Source organism: Protopterus annectens, chromosome 4.part0, assembly GCF_019279795.1.
Source record: "Protopterus annectens isolate FY-2018-M chromosome 4.part0, PAN1.0, whole genome shotgun sequence".
NCBI lineage: Eukaryota > Metazoa > Chordata > Ceratodontiformes > Protopteridae > Protopterus > Protopterus annectens.
The window spans coordinates 1,074,873,219-1,074,895,329 of NC_056733.1; the positions used below are offsets into that span (position 1 = coordinate 1,074,873,219).

Consider the following 22,111-nt stretch of genomic DNA (forward strand, 5'->3'; position numbering starts at 1 on the left):
TACTAGTCCCCATAATGGCATTATACAGAAGCCAAATGCTTTAAACATCAATGCATATGTGGTAAGATGGATGGCCAACTGATTGAAAGGCAGAACGTACATGGTGCAAGCTGCAGGTGCCTTACCAGAATGCACAAAAGTGATGCATCGCTGTCCCTCGGGGTTCGGTGGTGGAACTTCTCATTTTCATTATTTACTTCTCAGATCCCCAAGAAACGAGCAAAAACATCTGCTTAATAAAGATGGAGTTGCTGTTAAGCTACCCCATGACACCCATACCCTGCAGAATGAACTCTCCATAATAAACTCTTGGTATGCTAAAATGGGATTACAATATACGCTAAAAGGTGCAGTATAAACAGTTGTGATAGACAACCCCTCCCTTCATCATATTATATAGACAACACACCAATATAAAATGAAAATGTAGCCAGAGACCTAGGAATTTGGGTTGATAACTCCCACTTTTCTGATTATCATGTGACCATGGTTTTCAGGAATCTTTTTATACAGCAGAGCTAAATGGCAAAAGAATATCATGACGGTCTAAACAAGCAATCACTATCTTACACTGACCATTGATTTTGGGATACATCTCACTAAACATATCAAACACTTAGAAAGATGGCAACATTTTCTAGCCAGAAAGATCACAGCCGTAAAACTCCCCAAGCTACCAAGAGAGGCTGGACACTACCTCTTTACTCAGCCAAGCATCAGAACCAACACAAATACTAACCAATTCAAAAATATCCTTAATAATTATCTTAATGACATCTGGCTTTGCTCCTGTACTACTCCAGGCTAAATAGTTTTAATGGTTCTGGTCAAACTTTTTCTTGTTCCCTGACCACCTCATAATCTATGCTCTCTCTCCCTCATGTCTAGATAATCTGCAGACTCATCCTTTTTTATCCAATTCCCCCCCTACAAACCCTTCTCAGCTTACTTTGAGAAACTACAATGTCTACACCATAATAAGGAAATATAGCAGATGACTGTATAATACAAATGTCAGCTATAATAGCACAGAATCTAATTTGAGGTGTACTGTACATCTTGTATATTTTGTGTATAATTTCTTGCATAGGTTTTGTATAATTTTGGTATAAGTTTTGTATAATCTCTGTTTATGGAGCTTTTTTCCCCAGGCCTCTGTTGAAAATGGGTCTTATCCCATTTGGACTTTCCTGGTAAACGAATGTAAAATAAATAAAATAAATCCATCTTACAGACTTTTGAAGGGATATCTTTGACTCACTTACCCCACCATTACAGATATGGTTGTCCTGGACCTCCTGTATCTCCTCCATATGTCCAATATTACCACCAATAATTGAATTAAGACCTACATCTTGACCAATAGGCAGATAAAACATGGTGGAGGGACAGGTGGTTATCACAGCATCTCTCAAACGTCTAGAATAACCTTCCCCGCATGTTACACAATGTGACTCACCACCTTCCTTTAACCATAAACTAGATGACTGGATGGGTTTCCACACATTTACTCCAGGACTGACCAGTATGGCTTTCCTGCAGAAAGGAGATGAATCATGAGTGAGGGTGCTGGCAAAGTGTGAATGGTCTTAAGAATTAGTGGCCCTGGAACACCTATAAAATCTATTAAATGGGAAAAAAAATATTCAGAAGTGGATCTGATAAGATATGAGTAAAGTGGAAATAATACTTCTTTTGATCTAGAAGAGAAAGGTTTGGAAACTACATCAGCCAGACAGATCACTTATGACAGATTGATTTTCAGGGTGGGGTATGCATATGCTATAATATTGAACTGTTTTATTTGCCAAAATGAACTACACTACATTTTTTCATCTCTAGTTTGAGACTAGTAAATGCAATCTAACCCATGTTGTCATGGTTGCGAATCAGTGCAGGAACAAATAACAAACATTTTACAGTTGTCTGCAAACGTTGACAGCCATAGGCCAAGAATGTTGGCTTGAAAGTCTGAAAAATTGATACCAAAAAGGAAAGGGCAAAACAATTAGTCTTGTGGTACACTACAACCACCTTTTTTGATTTCAGAAGTGGATATCTTGGAGTCTAACCATATGGATCCTGACATACAGGCAGTTATCACAGCACATCATATGAATTATATTCAGATTTAAATGTCTGTGTATAATGCTTGCATGGGGAACAATGTCAATGGCCTTGGCTAGTTCCACATATGGTGTATGTACTGCAGAACAAATATCAAACTGCTTTGAACAAGGTTAGGGAGGTAGGATCAGCCTTTGAGAAAGCCAAGCTAATGAGGGTTCAAGATTAATAGATTTTCAATATCCAGATTAATGATGTCCGAGATAATCCCAGGAAAGAAATCCATTGTCTGTGGTAACAGCTCTGATACAAAAGGGCCTCTGTCTGTGAGGCAGTATTTTGGAATTCAGACGCATCATCCACAATATGGGAACAATGCATCATCTGCTAATCTGCATGTATCTGAATCACCATTAACTAATGCAAGTGCAGATCAACACTTCCATCTGGTAGGTAACACAGGCAGCCCATGCATCACACTGACAGAGGAACCTCCCGCATTTATTCTGCCCAAAGCACACTCATGTACACAGACACACACACACAGACACAGACACACACACACACACACATATTTACACATTCATATATAAACACATACACATACAAACACACACACACACAGACATTTACACATTCATATATATATATATATATATATATATAAACACATACATACACACAAACACACACACAAACAGACACACACACACACACACACACACATTTACACATTCATACACTTGCATATACACACATACTCACACACACATATATACATATTCATACACGCGCACACACACACATACACACAGACATTTACACATTCATATATATAAACACATACACACACACACACACACACACATTTACACATTCATACACTTGCATATATATATATATATATATATATATATACATATATATATATATATATATATATATATATATATATATATATATATATATATATATATATATATATATATAGGTACACTTCACATAATCGAATTACTGAAATCTCGAATTTTGTATGGTCGAGACCATATAATCGAGATTTCAGTAAATCGAATTTGTGTAGTGTTGAAAAATAAAAGTTTACTTACCTTAATACATTGCGTACACACAGAGGCAAGGATTCTTGTATGCTCTGTGTGTATGTAATGTTTTATTTTTTTGTGTGGTGTTGACAGGAAATGAGAAATCTCCCATTTTGCGCTTCCGCATACAGCGCAAGACGGGAGATTTCCCATTTCCCAAATGTAGCGCGATCTTGGAGTTGGTATATTTAAGTAGGGGGGGTGTGGGGAACAGCCCCTGCAAAAGCTAAGTTTGTCTTTTTTTTTTTTTTTTGGTTTCATTTCAGAAGTTCGAGTTTACAAAACTCGATGTTTTGGTTTCGGTTATTTGAAGTTCGAGATTTTGTAAATTCGAGCTTCTGAAGTGAATCCATATATATACATATATATATATATATATATATATATATATATATATATATATATGTCTATACACACACACAAACATTTACACATTCAACCACACACACGCATTTACACATTTCATACACTTGCACACACACAAATACACATTCATAAACTCACACGCACACACAAACACACACACACACTCATACATTCACACATGCAAACACAAACATTCACACATACACACACCACAGACACATATTCACACATAAATATACACACACACACACACATGCAAATACACACATTCATACACACACACACACACATGCACATACACACACACTTATGCATTCATATACTCACATATGCACAAACACACATTTATGCATTCATACACTCACATACACACACACACACACAGACGTTTACACATTCATACACACACACACACACACACATATCCACATGCAAACACAAATTCATACATTCACACACACCACAGACACACATACACACACACACATTCATACATTCACACACAAACTCACACACACACACACACAGACACACATATTCACACACACACACAGACGCACATATTCACACACACGCAAACACACACATTCATACAGTCACACACAAACTTACGCACACACACCACAGACACAAATACATGCACACACACACACACACACATTCATACATTCACACACACGCACACATTCATACATTCACACACACACGCACACATTCATACATTCACACACTGACACACACACATACACACACACACACACGCAAACACAAACATTCATACATTCACACATGCACACACACCACAGACACACACAAACACACACATTCACACATACACAGACATTTACACATTCATACACACACATTTCATACACTTGCATACACACACATATACACATTCATACACACACACACACATATTCACACACACACATATTCATACATTCACACACACCACAGACACACACACACACACACATTCATACATTCACACACACACACACACACACACACACACACACACACACACACACACACACACACACACACAGACACATATTCACACACACATTCATACATTCACACACAAACACACACACATATTCACACACACACAGACACACACGCAAACACATACATTCACACACAAACTCATGCACACACACCACAGACACATACACAGACACACACACATTCATACATTCACACACACATTCACATGCACACACACACATACACACACATATACACATACACAGACACACACAAGCAAACACACACATTGATACATTCACACACAAACACACGCACACACACCACAGATACATACACACACAAACACAAATATAGCTAACCTTCTGCCTCACTGACAGACTACTGTGACCTCCCAAGCAGACACACACTTAACACATAGACTCACATATGCAACCAAACACATACACATATGCACGCACTCTCTAGCATTACCTGACCACTAATCTCCTCAGCATTTTCCTCTGACGCAATGGGTGAACATGGGAATTTGGCCATGTTTATCAACACGAGTCACTGTCTTACTTTATATGGACTACTGATTCCCTGAAACTCTTGGCTGCATAAATAACTTACGCAGGCAGTTCTGCAGGAAAGCACATGGATGATTAGCATAAACCTCTCCCCCTTGAATGCTTTGTTAGCATTTAGCATGATGTCATTCGAAGGGGGTGCAATATTTGTCAGCCTAGAAGGATATGGTTGACAGACCACACTGCTTTGCCAGGCATGGTCTGCACCTGTCTTCCCCTAGGCTTTTGAATATTGGCTAAAACCTAGTCCACTCCCATAGTGCCTTTTTTTAGGCATTGCCAACCTGATAAACCTTTCAGCGTAGCAAAACTAATGAAAGAAAATCTACAGGTGTTACTGCTCAGTGCCAGGAGTCTAAACAAGAAACACTACTCCTTGCAAGCTCTCTTCTGTCTGAGGAATACAGTAGTTACTGAAGCATGGTTTTAAGCTGCTGACAGCACACTGTCAGTGCAGGGCTATAATGCCTTCCACACAATTAGACTAGCTACTGCACAGGAACGGACAAAAAAGTGGAGGTGTCTCAATTTACAGCAAAAAGAAAAACACCTCAAGGCTGGTAAAATAGTATGACAAGTCTGAGCTTCTCCGTGTCCAGATTACGATAGACAAACTTCCATACCATATCCATGCAAGCTATAGTACCCTTTCTATGACCCAGAAAACTTATAACTCATACTTAAATATACTTGGGATATTTCCCATTCAACTTAATACCATATTCATGGGCATCTTTAACTACCCCACCAAAAAACAGGAATCATACATGACATAAAACATGCAGTCCCAGAGAATCCATGACTTTGTAAACACAAACACTTGGACCAGCTAGTCTGTATGCCCACTAGATGTGTTAACATCTTTTACTTGGTCCTCCCAAAAATGGGAGAATACTTAACCCTCCTTCCCTTTAGTGTAATGTACTCACTCCTCAGGTTGGACCATAAACCTGTTTCTGTTGAAATAAAAATAAAATCCAGGATCCCAGCTAATCTAGGAACTTTTAGGAATAATTGTAAGGCTTACTACTGTAAAGTGACAATATCAAACACTAAAAACACTGCTGCTTATGCAAAACTGTTTACAAAAAACCTGTGTAATCATGTTAAGAGCTGCATAAAGACAAAGACAGCTGTGACCTAAACACTTTTCCTGTGTTTTTGGTCTTTTGTGTGTGTGTGTGTGTGTGTGGGGGGGCTTGTCAGCAATTGGCATTTTGAGTGCAGAAATTTCAGTAGGCAGCCTTATATAACAAATGGAAGAAAGAAATAGAAACAAATAACAAAAATTAGGATGTGCAATACCCAGTAAGGTAAAACCTTTCCCAGGGGGCTAATTAAGTTTACCAAAGACAAATCTGAGGTAAAAATAGCTTCCCAGTCCAAGGACAATCACAAGGACTCTTCAACTATGTCCAGAACATTAAAGGTAGTAAATAACAATGTGCTAAACTAAATAGTAAATGGCGTCACCTATACTGAGTCATGGTACGTATAGGGAGATGATAAGGGGTCTGGATGGAGAGATGATAAAATCAGCAAGCAAAGGAGAGTATTATTGCTGGAAATGAATTCAACTTCAAGTATTGGTGAGTAACTTCATGAGGTGCACCCTGTTTTTAAAAAGTCTCAACAAGACAACGCAGATATACAGATTGCATTTTATAAAGCATGTATCATGGACAAAAGTAGGTTAAAATAATAAAAAAAGACAGCCGGGTGCAGAAATCCCTGGATAAAAAAGTGTCCAATCCTGGTCGGCGCAGTGGTGCCATAACTGGAAAAGGTGCCATCAAGTCATGGAAACATTCCTACAATAGGGATAGGCCAGGCTCAGGGGGAGAATGCACCCCATGTTGTAGAAGAAGGTAGCAGTCCACAAAAATCACAAAAACTAATATGCCAAAAAGGAGTCATAATGCTGACAGAGTGGACTATTGAGATATAAGAAAGAAATCATATATTATTACTATCATATGAGAAGCCCAACATTTCCAGATATAAGGTATTCAAAACATTAAGAGAGAAACAAATCAGAGAAAAAAAAAAATAGTTGCACAAGAAAAACTGTCCGAAGAATCAAATGTAAATATGTGTTCATTGATAAAACAGATTCATGAAAAACATTATATAGACCAAAAAACTTGGGCTGCTTGGAAAAAGAAGCAACTGATGAAGTGCAAAAATATAAACAACAAAACCTAGACATATTTAAAAGGTATAAAAAAAGATGTATATACAGGGGAAAGAAAGAGAGATCTGATATGGTATAACATTTGCACAAAGAAGAAAGTCAAACTAACCAATACAAAAAAGCAGCACCAAAGATATGTGAAGAGAAATACAGGAAAAGACATCCAGACATGACACATTTTATAATACAAAGATAGGAAAATAAAGGAGGATTAGTAATGGAAAAGTTAAAGAGGTAGAAATTGAAGTTATGCATTACTCGTGAAGTGAAGGATTTAGTGATGAAAATTCCAATTCTGGTAATGTCACAGCATGCTGGAACAGTGAGTCTCCAAATTAAGGAGAAACAGGTGGAATGGGAAGCATTTGATCAGTTGCCTCATGAAGATACTCTGGCACCTTCATCAGGAAACCAGTACAAAAGTTCAGTTGCAGTTGCTCAGCAAGTGAAGAAGCAGGAAAAGGTGGCAACTTTGACACAGTCAGTGTTGTGGGGTAATAGATCAGTGCGTTGCCAAATGAAAGAGCAATGGGTGATGCAGGATGCAGCTGTAGAGCATACGTCACAGCAATATGTTCTGGAACTTTCTGTAGAATTCCCACAGGAAACAGAGATTAAAGAATGTCCCTCAGTTTAAAAGAAAAAGATCTAAAGGATGAGTTGTTAATGGAGAAGTACAGAAATATTAATATCAATGAATGAAATAGATAACAGAAAGTCAATAAGACCCAAAATGTCAGAAGTTTGATAAAACAATGAATACAGTAATCAAGACTATTAATAGAAATTCACATGATATATTACTATGCAGCAAAATTAATAACTCTTAAAGTCTTACCACAAAAATACAGGGCAGTAAGGGAAAGGAAGGGGAGAAATCAAATTCTGTCATGGAAGTATCAAACAGAGAAAGCTTTAAAGCAATAAAGACAAGAAAGACAGAGGTGATAAAAGCAATGTGCAGTAACAGAAACAGACCAGGATCTATCATGCACTATTGTAAGCAAAAAATAAATAAATAAACTATATACAGATAAATTTTTTGGAAATAAAGAAAGAAAGAAAGTAAAAGAAATAGAAACACTACCAGAAAAGAAGAAATAGATACATTTTGGACAAATATCTATGAAGGCCCTGTGGAACATAACAAAGATGCTGAATGGATAAAAGAAAAGAAACAGCAATAAGTTCAAATGTGCAGGATATGAGATTGGATGCAGTAACAACTAGAGAAACTGAAACAAAATTAAGAAAAAATCCTAACTGGAAAACCCCAGGCTCAGATGCAGTACCTAAATTCTGGCTAAAAGTATTAAAATCTTTACACAAAGATTTAGGCCTAAGTAAGAACTACTTATACACACACCCTGAACACACACCAACATGGTTAACAGGAAAAATATACTCCTTCTTAAGAGTGAACCACCAAGCTATCCTAAAAACTATAAATTAGTAATGTGCCTTCCAACAATGTATAAAGAATATACTGCAGAAAGACTATAGTCATTTAGAAGAAAACTCAATCATGGCAATAGAACAAAAGAGAAAAAAAAGAAAATCATGTGAAAAAAAGGATAATTTGTTGTTAAAGTCATAATGGAAAATCGTAAAAAGGGGAATAATCTAAGTATGTCATGGAAAGATTACAAAAAAGCATTTTACATCATCCCACATTCATGGATAAAGGAGTGCTCACTGATGTGCAAGATGCACCCTGCATTCATCGATTATATTACAGTGACCATGAAACAGTAGCCACTATGTCTCTGATGTCAAGGCTAACATCAGCTTTATCTATCTATCTATCTATCTATCTATTTATCTATCTATCTATCTATCTATCTATCTGTCTATCTATCCTTTGTTGACCAGATGAGTCCCATTAGGCTGAGGAGGTATTTTATACTACTAAGGGAAATTTGGCCAGGGCATCAGGGACCTTCCACTACTCTTTTTGACAGGTGCCATGAGATTTTTAACATCCACCTGAATTACCATCAACTCAAGCAGATAGGGCCTCAGTTTAATGTCTCATCCAAAGGGGAGCACTCTCAGGAGTGCAGCACACCCATTATGCTGCACTGCAGTGTCAGCAATCCATCTACCTAGTGTGGTAATAGAACCCACAGCCTTCTTCACCAAAGGTGAGTGTGCCACCAGTTACACCACTGACATGGCACAATAAAGGACCTCTGACTGACCAAGTCTGCAAACTAGGCACAGCCATGGAATCCTCCATTTGACACCAATACCCTCCAGGCAGGCCTGACAGACTAATAATTAGAACCAGAGCGCCCATAGAGGTTCCTCACAAAAAAAAAAAAAAATATATATATATATATATATATATATATATATATATATATATATATATATATTTGCATTAAACAACCTATCCTATGTGGAATGCTTCAACATCCAATCCGTGCCCTCTGTCTCCTACAGATTGTAGAGAGGTGATCTATGTCTGAGCATCCTCTGATCCTGCTCTGATGGACCTTTCTGATTTCCCATCCATGAAACAAATAGCATCAAACTAAATGATCTAGGGAGGTAAGCATCATCTACAACATAAATAGGAAATGTTGGAGGAAGCAGGTATATGTCTCAGACTACATTTTCTCTAGAACAGGCTTCCCATCCATGTAAGGCAGAGTCATTCCCTAACCCAATTCAAGTGTAACTTGGACCACTGGATGAGGAATCAGAAAGTTAACCCTGATCTGGCATCTATGTCTCTAGTACACAAAGACAGCTATAAATGTTTGCCCACCCATTCCCAAGCCTACATGTACCACTTAAAACAATACTGGAGTATTGAATCATATCGATACATTTGGGAAGCACGGCTAGGCTTAAATAGCCCCCGTGGGGTTGTCAGCCTAGTAATCACCTATGAATCTGTGAAATGCTGATGTGTAGCTTTTATCTTAAATAGGCTTAAATAGCCCACATGGGGTTGTCAGCCTAGTAATCACCTATGAATCTGTGAAATGCTGATGTGTAGCTTTTATCTTAAATATTGTCAGCCTAGTAATCACCTATGAATCTGTGAAATGCTGATGTGTAGCTTTTATCTTAAATAGGCTTAAATAGCCCCCGTGGGGTTGTCAGCCTAGTAATCACCTATGAATCTGTGAAATGCTGATGTGTAGCTTTTATCTTTAATGTAGATGTTAATAGATTTGTATTTCAGGAAATAGGTATGCAATTCCATACAGTGGCAGATACTAACTAGAGGTTAATAAATCTTTCTTCAGATAAAAAAATACTTATGATGAAAAAATACTTATGATTACTCAAAATATAATGGTTTGAGGAAAAAAACAGGCACGTCTTACCTTAATAACAGCTATTTACAAGAATTATAAATATGATGATGGCTAGTTATAAAAACCTTCTTACATTTGGAAACACAGACCAGCGAAATTCACCCCGCTACACTACATCCACATGAGCAATATCATTATATCTATGGAATGGTTTTCCTAGATGTGATGTGCTAAAAAGAATAACTTAGTTCTCTAAGAAGGACATGATGTCCTCTGATTACTCATTTTGAATGGAGAATTGGTCAGTTGTACAAGGATGTATCTGCAGCTGCATATACTCATGCCAGGATAGACTGAGTAATTCTGTAAAGCAGTGTTTTACAATTCATAACATTTGCACTACAAAGTAAAAGTATAACATGCATGTGAACAGTGCCATAACTCTTTTTTTCTCCTTCTCTTTCATTCTCTGGCTACTCCAGTGCATCCATTCATGGTGAGATCTACCAGCGTCTCCTACTCCCCAGACTGCTTCTGCCCTAAGCCTGGAGCTGGAACCAGACTGCTTCTGCCCTAAGCCTGGAGCTGGAACCAGACTGCTTCTGCCCTAAGCCTGGAGCTGGAACCAGACTGCTTCTGCCCTAAGCCTGGAGCTGGAATCTAAGGACATCAGAGGATCATGCTGCTGAAAGCATTCCTCTGGGGATTTTTCACTTATGACCTACCCCTTGGTATCATCCCCTTCCCTGCACTCTCATGTTCTCATGTTACTGAGCGCTACCCCCTCTATGGACCACACCTTCCCACAGGAATCCCTAGAGAGATGCCCTCCCCTTGGGAGGGGCAGACCCACCCTCCCAGCTGGCACCTGAAACACCCAAGCTGCTAATTGAACTTGCATTGCCTTGACCATAGCTAGGCCATTATCCTGCTATGCCATGGCACTGGTCACAAACAGGGGCATAATTCTTAGAGGTGAATTGCAGCTGTGATGAGACAGTGTTGACACTGAAGTTAGAATAATATATTGGAGGTGTAGGAATGAAGCACACATGTCAAAGGGTCTGCAGGATCTTTACAAAGTTTAAAAGTGTACAGCTGTGTTAACTTAAGCTTAACATTTTTAACTATAGAATGCTGTTTCTGTGATTATATCTTCAGGGATTCAAAGAAGAAAGTATGTAAGACCACCAAGAAAACAATTGATCTTGTGAAAATTGTACATATGTTATTGAAAGCAGTCGTGAACTTAGACTGGTCCTTTCCTTTCCTTTCTCCTACACACCAAAATAAGCTTTTTCACAGTGATATTAGACAAAATTCAGACTGTAAGCAGGAAGAAGTCCTACTTATTAACACTTATGTTTGTTCCTTGAATACCTAGTACAAATTCTGCGGACACCCACTGCTCCTTCATATAACTACCTTTTCCTATTTTTCACTGATGAACTTAATTAAGTTTCTCATTAGAGGCATAATACACTCCTGCACTTTACAGTGGTATGGAACTTAATGCAAGGTTAAAATGCATATACTTGCATGACATTTTCTGTTATTGGTTGTGGATTGTTTTGTGTGTTCATTTTCTTCTGGTTTCAGGCTGGTTGTATCATGTCCTTTTCAATAAACAATCAGTAAAACATACTAAAAATAAAATAAATAAGCAGAACATTTGGATGAATCAGCAAACTGGCTGACCTGCTGTACTTTCAGCACTTTACTATCACTTAAAAGGTAATCCGTTAACTATATTCCAGTAGCCTAAAATTCTGATCATTTAGAAAGTTTGGATGTTGGATAAACTTGGAGGATCCAGAATCAATGTTCTGTCTTGTAAACTGCAAAGCCTACTAATAATTGTGCCATGTTTGACATTTTCCTTAGCCAACAAATCTAGAACTCCACAACTTTTGGCAACGCAAGAATCTAAAAATAGACCTTGAAACATTTCTTCTCTTTGCATTCTCACTTTAATCACAGGTAATGTCATAAAGCAATACTTACCTTGGATATTTTCTGACACTGTAGCAAATGCCAGTGCAAGCTCGTAACACACTTTTGCACTCTCTGTCTTCTTTCTCATTATGTAGACCTGACCCAGCCATTGGAGAGCGTTAGCCGCTTCTGCCTGTGTGACATGATCCTGCAGTTCGGAGTAAAGATGTACAGATTGTTTGAAATAGCCCTCTGCTAATGAAAGAGCTCTGCATGAAAGGGCTAGCTTACCAAAGTTAGCGAGAGAAACAGCTTGGTTACGTTTGTTTCCAGTCTCCCTTGCATGACAAAGTGCGCTGTAGTAGTTTTTAGCTGCATCCAGAAAGCCGCCTCCTCTTTTCTGGGCAACTGCCATGAGATTGTGAACTACACCACACTGTGTAGGGCTATCAGTCTCTTGCAAAGAGCCTAGAAGATAATTCAACAGTTTTGATGCTTTTTCTGTGTTGTTATTTGAAATGTACAACCATGCTAATGATACAGAAGACGTAAAGGCCTCTTCTTCATTAATAGACTTCCCCAGCCCAACTGCTTTCTCCATGTAAGCAATGGCTATATCTAACACTCCATACTGCTGGTATAGCTTTGACAAAATAATGCAAAGGTTTTGCTGCATCTTTATATTTCCATTCCTGTGTGCAAAAGCCAAAGCCTGCTTAAGACAGAGTGAAGCCTCGGCTGGAATAAATTCCTCATTGAGAGGCTGATGCCCGCTGAGCTTAAATACATTTTTTATTACCAGGTCGACCTTGTATAACGCAGTAAGAGCACGTCCTCCACATCCAGGCCTATAAGGCCCAATAGATGCTAAGGTAATGTGCGGTAAATATTTTTTGTCATACAGTATATTAAGGATAAAGCTTATGTCCACCGAGTTGCTACTGGCATGGGAGAAGAAGAGGAACAGAAGGACTTGCAGCCGCTCTGCAAATGGTAAAGCATCCTCATGCTTCCCTAGCTGTAGAAAAAGTTTTACCACAAGGAAACACACACGTGCCTCCAAGTAGTTATTCTTTAGTGTTACTGCCTTGCGGAGAATGTAGTACAAAACTTCTAGTTCATTCTCCGTACTAAACGTATGCTGTGGGAAGCACAAGAGAAAGGTAGCAGCTTTTTCCAGGACTGCCTCTAATTTAGTTTTCATTTTTTGCTTGAGGTAGATCGCTGCAAGATTAATGTACAGGCAAGCTAAAAAGTGCGGGTCTGAAAAGCCACAGTTTGCTACATTCATTGCCTCCTCAAAGTAAACCCGAGCCTGAGAGAACTTATGACTTTTTGCACATAACCTTCCCAGAAGAAAGCAGATCCTTCTATGCGCCCAGGACATTTTGTTCTTCTTTGCCCATTCTCTTGACATCTGAAGATACTGGACCAAATCTTCTTCTTCAGAAAATCCATAGAATGTAGAACTGAGAAAAGAAAAGGAAAGATCATATAGGTTTTGAAAATCGTTAATGAAGACGTCACCATTCAGAAAAGTCAGAATGGGGTCGAACACTTCTGGATCATCTGAATCTTCCACATTAAGGTCAATAAAGAACTTGGGATCATCTAAGTCATCTGCCCCACAGATTAAGTCTTCCGGACAATTGGAAGTCTCCTTTAATGAAGACTCATCAAGTTCACTTTCGCCTTTTACGGTATTATACTCCCAGCTTTCAGATAAAGTGCTTTCTTTGAATCTTTGTAAAATAGTGCCTGCAAAACAGTACAAAAATGGGAAACTAATTGCATTATTTCCTTATATAATGGGAATAACATAGACTAGCTATAATATACCTACTTTGGTTAGTCTGGCCCAGTGCCTTGGGGACTTCTTGTTTGTCTGTATAAAAAGAAAACATCAGGCCATAATCAAGCATGTGTATATTTTTGTCTTTATTTACTAAGCTATACTGCAAATTGCACAATATGCCATGTGTTCTGCATCCACAACAACATGCTGAAATATCTTAATCAATAAATCAGGAGCTGTAGCTTAACAGTACAAGCAACTAATGGACAGATTGAAATGAAAACAGAGGACTTGCTAAAAGAATCTTTTGGTACTGCTCCCAGTTTAACATGACGTAGCATAAAGAACATGATAACATAATATAACATAGCGTAGCATAAACTACACTGATAAAGAAGACGGAGTCACTTAAGTCAGCCCATCACTACAGCTAGTGCTGGGAACTGCTTCTTTACATTGTCTGAACACTAAAAGGTATGAGATTAGAAACCAATATTAGCTACATAAATCCCTAGAGAAAAGATATTACATAGGTAAGTATTACACAGTTGTCATCACTAGAGATGCCATAGGATGCTGTTCTCACACAGGTAATACAAGGAGATCTGATCCGTGGTTTTGGTTACTCCAGGTACTAGGAATGGAATCAGTACATAAATGTGTATCACAACTTCTCGCCATGATCAGCTGGCAAGAATATCACCCTGCACAAACTCAGCTGATAACATTAGAGTACTTAGTGCATTTGAAGCAAACTTTCAGCAAAGCAAAAATAAGATGCAGAAGATGAGAGACTTTGCAGAGATCAGAACTACCACGAAGATAACAAAAAAAGGGCCCAGCTGTACGGCACAGAAGGGTAAAGCCCTGACTAAAATACGGCACAGAAGGGTAAAGCCCTGACTAAAATCCAGACAACTCAAGTTCAGTTAGCTGCCTGGGCACCAAAGCAGCTGGTTACAGAAGAATGGGACAGAGGACATTGCTAACTCATACAGTTTAGGGACAAGGAAGCAGTCTTCCTTACTGTACTGATGACTTCACTAGCAATAATGAGGCATTGCTGGTAAAATTTGTTATAGTGTGATGTCTACAGTGGACATTAGACAGAGCTAGTGGCCATGTGTATGACACATGAATCCTCCTCGGAAAGCAACAGGAGAGTCACACAAGTTTTCCAGCTGAGGGCAAGACTCACCAGTGCTCAAATCAGCAAGTCAGAAGGAGCTTTATGGTGACAGTGTGCTTACAATTGGACTGAGAAAGCAGGTGAGATTGAATTTTTGTTATACAAGTACTTTAATGTTCCTTTGCACAAGGTAGGGAGGTACATGTCTGAGAAAAAGCAAGGGTTATTGTATTGCATTTTAACTGAGTATGAAAAACATTCTGTCTTGTGGGTGTTTAAACATGCTTGCATCTCCCCATGTCGAAGTTTCTATTTTTTTACACACATGGCATTATTCAGTTTTTTTTTTAAACTAAGTTTGGTAAAGGACATTGGAATTTTACAAAAAGTGGGACTTCACATGCAGATTACTGTCATAAGATATGGGGTTTTGACAGAGTAAGACCGATGTGGGCTGAAATAATTGAAGCAATACAGTGGACACTTTGGACTCCCATGATACAAACTCGATGTTCATTTTTGGTTACTGGCTTCCCAGCCAAGGGCATGGTGCTGGGAGGGAATGGTTGTGGCTTCTTTCTTTGTATCTCTGTTTAAAGCAAAAAAATCACCCCCTTGTGAATGTGTACTGTTTTTATGTCAAATTTAAATATGTTGCGTGCATCTTGTTAAAAAAAAGTCTGCATATCATTGCTAGAGCCTTCCTGTGTCCTGAAAGAGTGCTCTTCAAACTATCTGGAGATATACAGAGCTGAGTATATTTTTCTGGCACTTCAGAGTTGTGTACTGGTAATTGTTGTTTGACTAATTTTATATCATTGCTGGCTGACTTCAGAGTTGTGCAATGTTATTTTTGCTTCACTGTACAGTTTTTCAGATCTCTGCTGAAGGTGTTTTCCCCCCTCCCCCTATTTCTCTGTGTCTTAAGTTGTTATAACTGGTTACATCATGTGTGTTATTTGACCATCTCAAGGATTACTTGCATAAAGGTAGACCCTCTTAGTAAAACAGTCTGCATATCATTGCTAGAGACTTCCTGTGTCCTGAAAGAGTGCTCTTCAAATTATCTGGATATATACAGAGCTGAGTATATTTTTCTGGCACTTCAGAGTTGTGTACTGGTAACTGTTGTTTGACTAATTTTATATCATTGCTGGCTGACTTCAGAGTTGTGCACTGTTATTTTTGCTTCACTGTATAGTTTTTCAGATCTCTGCTGAAGGTGTTGTTTTTTCCATACCCACCCTCCTTATTCCTGTGTTGTTGTTTAAATTTGGAGATTTTTGCAGTTGCCCGCCCCCACTCTAGATTTGATCTGGGACACTACCCCCAGTCCCATCTCTTTACCTCATTCTACCTAATAGACTCCTTCTGCATTGTTTTTAGTCATTTTTAATTTAATTGCATTTTTTAAACTGTTTGGCCTAACATTGCTACATACTCAAGTGTGCTAGCTTGCACTGCATTTGTATTGTTTTGACTGCTGTTTTAGCTACTTTTCTGTATATATATATATAAAAAAAATTCCTTTCCTGTAACTAGTGTAATCCAGATTCAGATTTGCTGTATCCAGGACTGTATGTAAGCTTCTGAGCCCCCCAAGCTTTCTGTGTTGGAGTGAAGCCTTCTAGCTTATCAGTGGGAGTGGTAAGCACTAGGTAACCTATCTACCACATAAGGAGTGGTTCTGGCCCAGAAATTGTAGTTATTGGCTGTTTGGGCAGTTTTTCCATCTCTCTCAACTTTCTGATTAAAAAGCCCCATTTGCACTTGTTTCCCCCCTTTCCTGTAACTAGTTTAGTCCAGATACAGGTTCTTACTTTTAGCACTTGAATTTGCTTATTCATGATCAGCACTTGTTCAGAACTTGTCAGCACTAAATAACCTACTAATTACTACAGCACTCAACCTTCCTCATTACCTAGAGGAAAACAGTTTTGGTACTTACTTTTCTCACTTGCTCAGAGAAAAACAGTTCTTGTACCCACTTTCCTCACTTATCTAGAGGAAAATAGTCTTTTTATTCAGGCATGTCCAAGGGTCAGCTCCCAGTGTTCTCTCCTGTCTATCTGATGAATCTGGGCATCTTGGGGCAATGTAGAAATTGCCTCATGTACACAGGCAACCCTCTCCTCCTACCACCCAATACTACACCTGTGAGAGATGCCGATTCAGCTAAACTGGGGGTAAAGCTTCTCCCCAAATCAAGACTGAACTTGACAATCAGGAGAGGAAGAGGTAATGCACCACACACCACACATCACACACATAGTCTCACTAAATCTACCCACCAAAATCCACACATACAACACAAAAACAAACAGAAGAAGCTCTCAATAATAATCTGCAGAGACAAAAAACAGCAGAGAGAAAAACAGCCTCCACCCAACCCCCAACACAACCCAACAGCCCTCTCAGTCAGTGTGTGCCACACAGCCACAGCCAACCAAAACAAGGCAAAACAGGCAAACACATAGGTGACTCTATAGTATGAGTCAGGGAGTCGTCAGATGTCCCACCACACCACACCAGGAGGAGAAAGGGAAAGGTTACTGTCATCTGAGGATCCCAGGATCCACCCACGCACCACGCCACCAGGTCACTCCACACAAATATGACTCTAACAACATCCCTCTGTTGTGAATGACCTGAATTGGACCCTCCTGGGACTGATGTACCCTGAAAAGAGACATCTCGATCTTGAGCTTAGGGTAGCTTTGCAGCTAGCCTAGCTAGCCTAGTAGCATTCTGCCATCACCAGCACCAAGAGGGCCGCTGACAACAAGATGGACTGGCTAAAAGGCTGGTGCTATTCTGGTGCCACATTCTAAAGGGATCAGTATCTGTCATCTGGGATGACATGAATGGATGGTGCACTGACACAACAATCCTGGCTAAGGTTCTTGCCGCACCTATAGTGCTTTTTTAGGCAAGGTTCAAATGACAAATTCACCTCCGTAACAGGAACAGGCAAGCAAAAACTGAGGGTGATGCTACTCAATGCTAGAAGTCTAAATCTCAAAATTCACTCACTCGAGGCACTCCTTAAAATGGAGAACATCGATATCTGTGCAGTGACTGAGACCTGGTTCCAGGCTCCAGAGAGCACCCCTGCACTACCAGGCTATAACTCATACCACACGTTTCGGCCATGTAACCTGGACCAGAACACCAAAGGCGGAGGTGTGTCCATATTTATTAAGGATATCCACACCTCCAGGCTAGTTGCTCAGCATAATGCAGCCAAGGTTATCCAAGTGCAACTAACTCTGGGCAAAACTGCAATCCAAATTGTAGCTCGCTACAAATCACCCACCATGCCCCAGGATTCCCACTCCTCTTTTCTTGATGTACTGGAAAATATTAGGGTTCAACCAAACACCCTAATAATGGGCGATTTCAACTACCCCACCATTAACTGGGAAAACTAACTCATGTGCCAACTCCTTTGCTCAACGCTTTCTGGAATTAATAAACTCCAATGCCCTGGATCAACTTATCCACACCCCCACCAGGGGCAACAATATCCTGGATCTAGTCATTACCAATATGAGTGACCTGTGTTCCACACCTGAAGTCAACGCCTCATTGGTCCTCTCCAACCATAAGCTAATTACCCTAGATATCCACATCCTGCCTCCACCCCCCATTAAGGAAACCATGGTAAAAAATTTCTCCAAAGCCAACTTCATGCTTCTTAAGACAGAAGTGGTGAACTTCATGACACCCATGCAGATGGACAATACAGTTACGACTACTGAATCCTACACAATTGCACTTTATAAGCATTTACATGAGTGCATGGATTGTGCTATCCCAAACAGAACCAAGATGCTATCCTCCAAAAAAGGAAGCCAATCTGGTGGTCCCCTGCCATAAACAAACTGTACAACAGAAGGAAGAAACTCTTGCGAAAGAGAGTAAAATCCCACGAGTGGAGGAGCTCCCTGGTCAGCCTCAGTAAGAAGCTGCGATCCATGATAAAATCCTCCAAAGCTAGTTACGAAAACAAAATCGCCACTGATTCTAAAGACAACCACAAAGCATTCTATAGCTATGTCAAGAATCTCAATGGCAACACTCAGATCTGCTTTGAGTTACAGCACAATGGCACTAAATATACAGAAGACCAAAACATTACTTCACGACCCAAGGACGAAATGCCAAACAAAACTGTAGATAAATCCTTTATTGGAAGCCACCACACTAAAACAAGTGCTTTCACTCGGTTCAATACCGAGCTTTATCAAGTATAATAAAATGCATGATGCTCAACTAATATATACTAAGCCAAAGTCACATGGTGTAAATAATTAATTAGTTAATTGATTAATTAAATGTTTGGCGTTTCGTCCTTGGGTCATGAAGTACTGTTTTGGTCTTCTGATTTCACTAAATATACAGACCCAACTGATATTGCCAACATCCTGGCAGATAGGTTCAGTGCTAACTTTCCCCCCCTCTCACGCCCTAAAGACCCCATCTCTATACCGGAAGAATTCAAAGTTCCTGTAATCACAGCTGCACAGGTAACACTCTCCAAAGCCAAGAACACAGCATCCATGGGACCAGACAACATCCCAGGCTGCATTCTACACGAACTACAGAACGAACTGGCAGCCCACCTAAGTACCATGTTCAGTCACAGCCTCACCTCAGGCTTTGTGCCTGCTGAATGGTGCACAGCAATGGTTATCCCACTCCACAAGGGAGGAGCCACCACGGACCCTGGGAACTACCGCCCCATTGGCCTGACGAGCCTGGTCTGCAAGGCCATGGAACGTATCATCATGGAACTTATAAACAAAGATATTGGTAATCTCCAAACTCTGGATTCCACCCAGTTTTGGTTTGTAAAAGGCAGATCATGTCTCCTAAACCTGATAGACTTTTTTGAAGAAGTCACCAAAGCTGTAGACAAGGGTAAGGTGGTTCACACAGCCTATCTAGATCTTGCCAAGGCTTTTGACACCATCCCCCACTCTGGAATTATAGATAAACTCACTAAACTAGGTATAAATCCCTATGTCAGAAGATGGGTTGCCAACTGGCTCACTGACAAAACCCACACTGTGAAAGTAGCACACTCCAAATCCGACTGCAGACCAGTGACAAGTGGAGTACCACAGGGTTCAGTCCTGTTTGGTATCTACTTCTCTGAAGTACAGGCTAACCCAGAAGGTCTTTGGCTAACGAAGTTCGCAGATGACTGCAAACTAGGAGCCATAATCAAAACTCCTAACGATGTGGACATCCTACAAAAGCGCCTCACTGAGACAGATGCCTGGTGTCAAAGCCATGGCCTCAAGCTCAATGCCAAAAAGTGCATTGTCATCCCCTTTGGGAAAAACTCTGTACCCATGGACTACAACATAGGCAGTAGTATGCTTAACACTGAAAGTGTGATAAGAGACCTTGGGACACAGGTGGACAGTAGTCTCTCCTTTGATAATCACATCACCACAGTAGTCAGGAAATCCTTCTACATGGCACACCTCATCACAGAAGGTTTCTCATCCAGAAAAAAAGAGGTCATTGTTCCCCTCTACTCATCACTCATTAGACCCATTATAGAGTACAATGCCCCTTTTGGTATGTACCTCACAAGACATCTACAACAACTGGAAAGGCCGCAGAAATACCTCACAAAGAAGATTACCGGCCTCAAACAGAAGATGCCCTACGCAGACAGTCTCAAAAAACTCCAGCTTTACTCCATTGCATATCGCCTACTCAGAGGTGATCTCTGATTAACATACAAAGCTATGTCAAACCCAGAGCTGTTGGACATGCTCCACTTAAACAAATACCAATTCTTCTGAGCTACACGCTCTAGGGACCTAAACCTTGTCACCACATTAAACAGAACATGCCAGAGGGATAGATTCCTGACCCAGAGACTTCCCATACTCTGGAATAAACTACCTATCTATATCAAACAAAGCTCCTCATTAGCACTCTTCAAGAAAAATCTTGATGATTGGATGGGAAATAGGAAATTCACCCCAGGGATCACCTATGTGGCTCTGCTCGACAGTGACACAGGAAAATAATTTTCTTGGGTGGCAAAAGCAAGGGTACCTTTTTGGCTGGGCTTGTATAGGCCCTAGGGCCAATATCCTAGTACCTACCTATGAACCTATGAAGGACCTAATTAAGTCTGAGTGGAAGGAATATTCCTCAGCATTTTTATTCTTGTTTTGTACTTTCTATAGCATATACATCGAGTTAAGCTTAGCTAAAGTTCTATATAGTTAAGCTTGAGGTTTTATTATACAGTTGTACACTCAGCTGTGTTATCATCTTTCAGGTTAAATTGTTGTTCTCTTAAATCAGATTTTTGCTGCATACAGTGATGTTTCTCCCAAGATAGGGAGACACTTGTTTTTTTACAGTCATGATGTCAATGTTTTCTCAATATTACTGGGTGCGTTATATGTCAAGTGTTTAATAAAGGATTTAGGTAAAATAGTCACAACCACCTTGGCCAAAAGATAGGTATGAAGAGTTGGAATTCACACGGCCATGAATGAATTATTCCCAAATACTAAACTCTCATCTCCAGGGGAAGCAAATGGACTTGTAATGCTTCCAATCCCATTCAGGCAGCAAATGCTATAGTCTCTTGTCTTGGTTATGTAACATACATGGGCCTAGCTCTTACCCCTTAGGAGGAGTGAATGGCTCA

General features: G+C 39.7%; 1 protein-coding gene across 1 annotated transcript in view; it reads right to left on the reverse strand.

Moving 5' to 3' along the window:
• Positions 1 to 22,111, reverse strand: part of SH3TC2 (SH3 domain and tetratricopeptide repeats 2) — an 819,499-nt gene that overhangs the window by 99,878 nt on the left and 697,510 nt on the right. Inside the window, exons 11-12 of the mRNA XM_044069012.1 lie at positions 14,343 to 14,384; positions 12,569 to 14,257 (exon numbers count right to left, since the gene is read on the reverse strand). Of these exons, the coding sequence (XP_043924947.1) occupies positions 12,569 to 14,257; positions 14,343 to 14,384 (1,731 nt within the window). The remainder of the gene's footprint in view (positions 1 to 12,568; positions 14,258 to 14,342; positions 14,385 to 22,111) is intronic.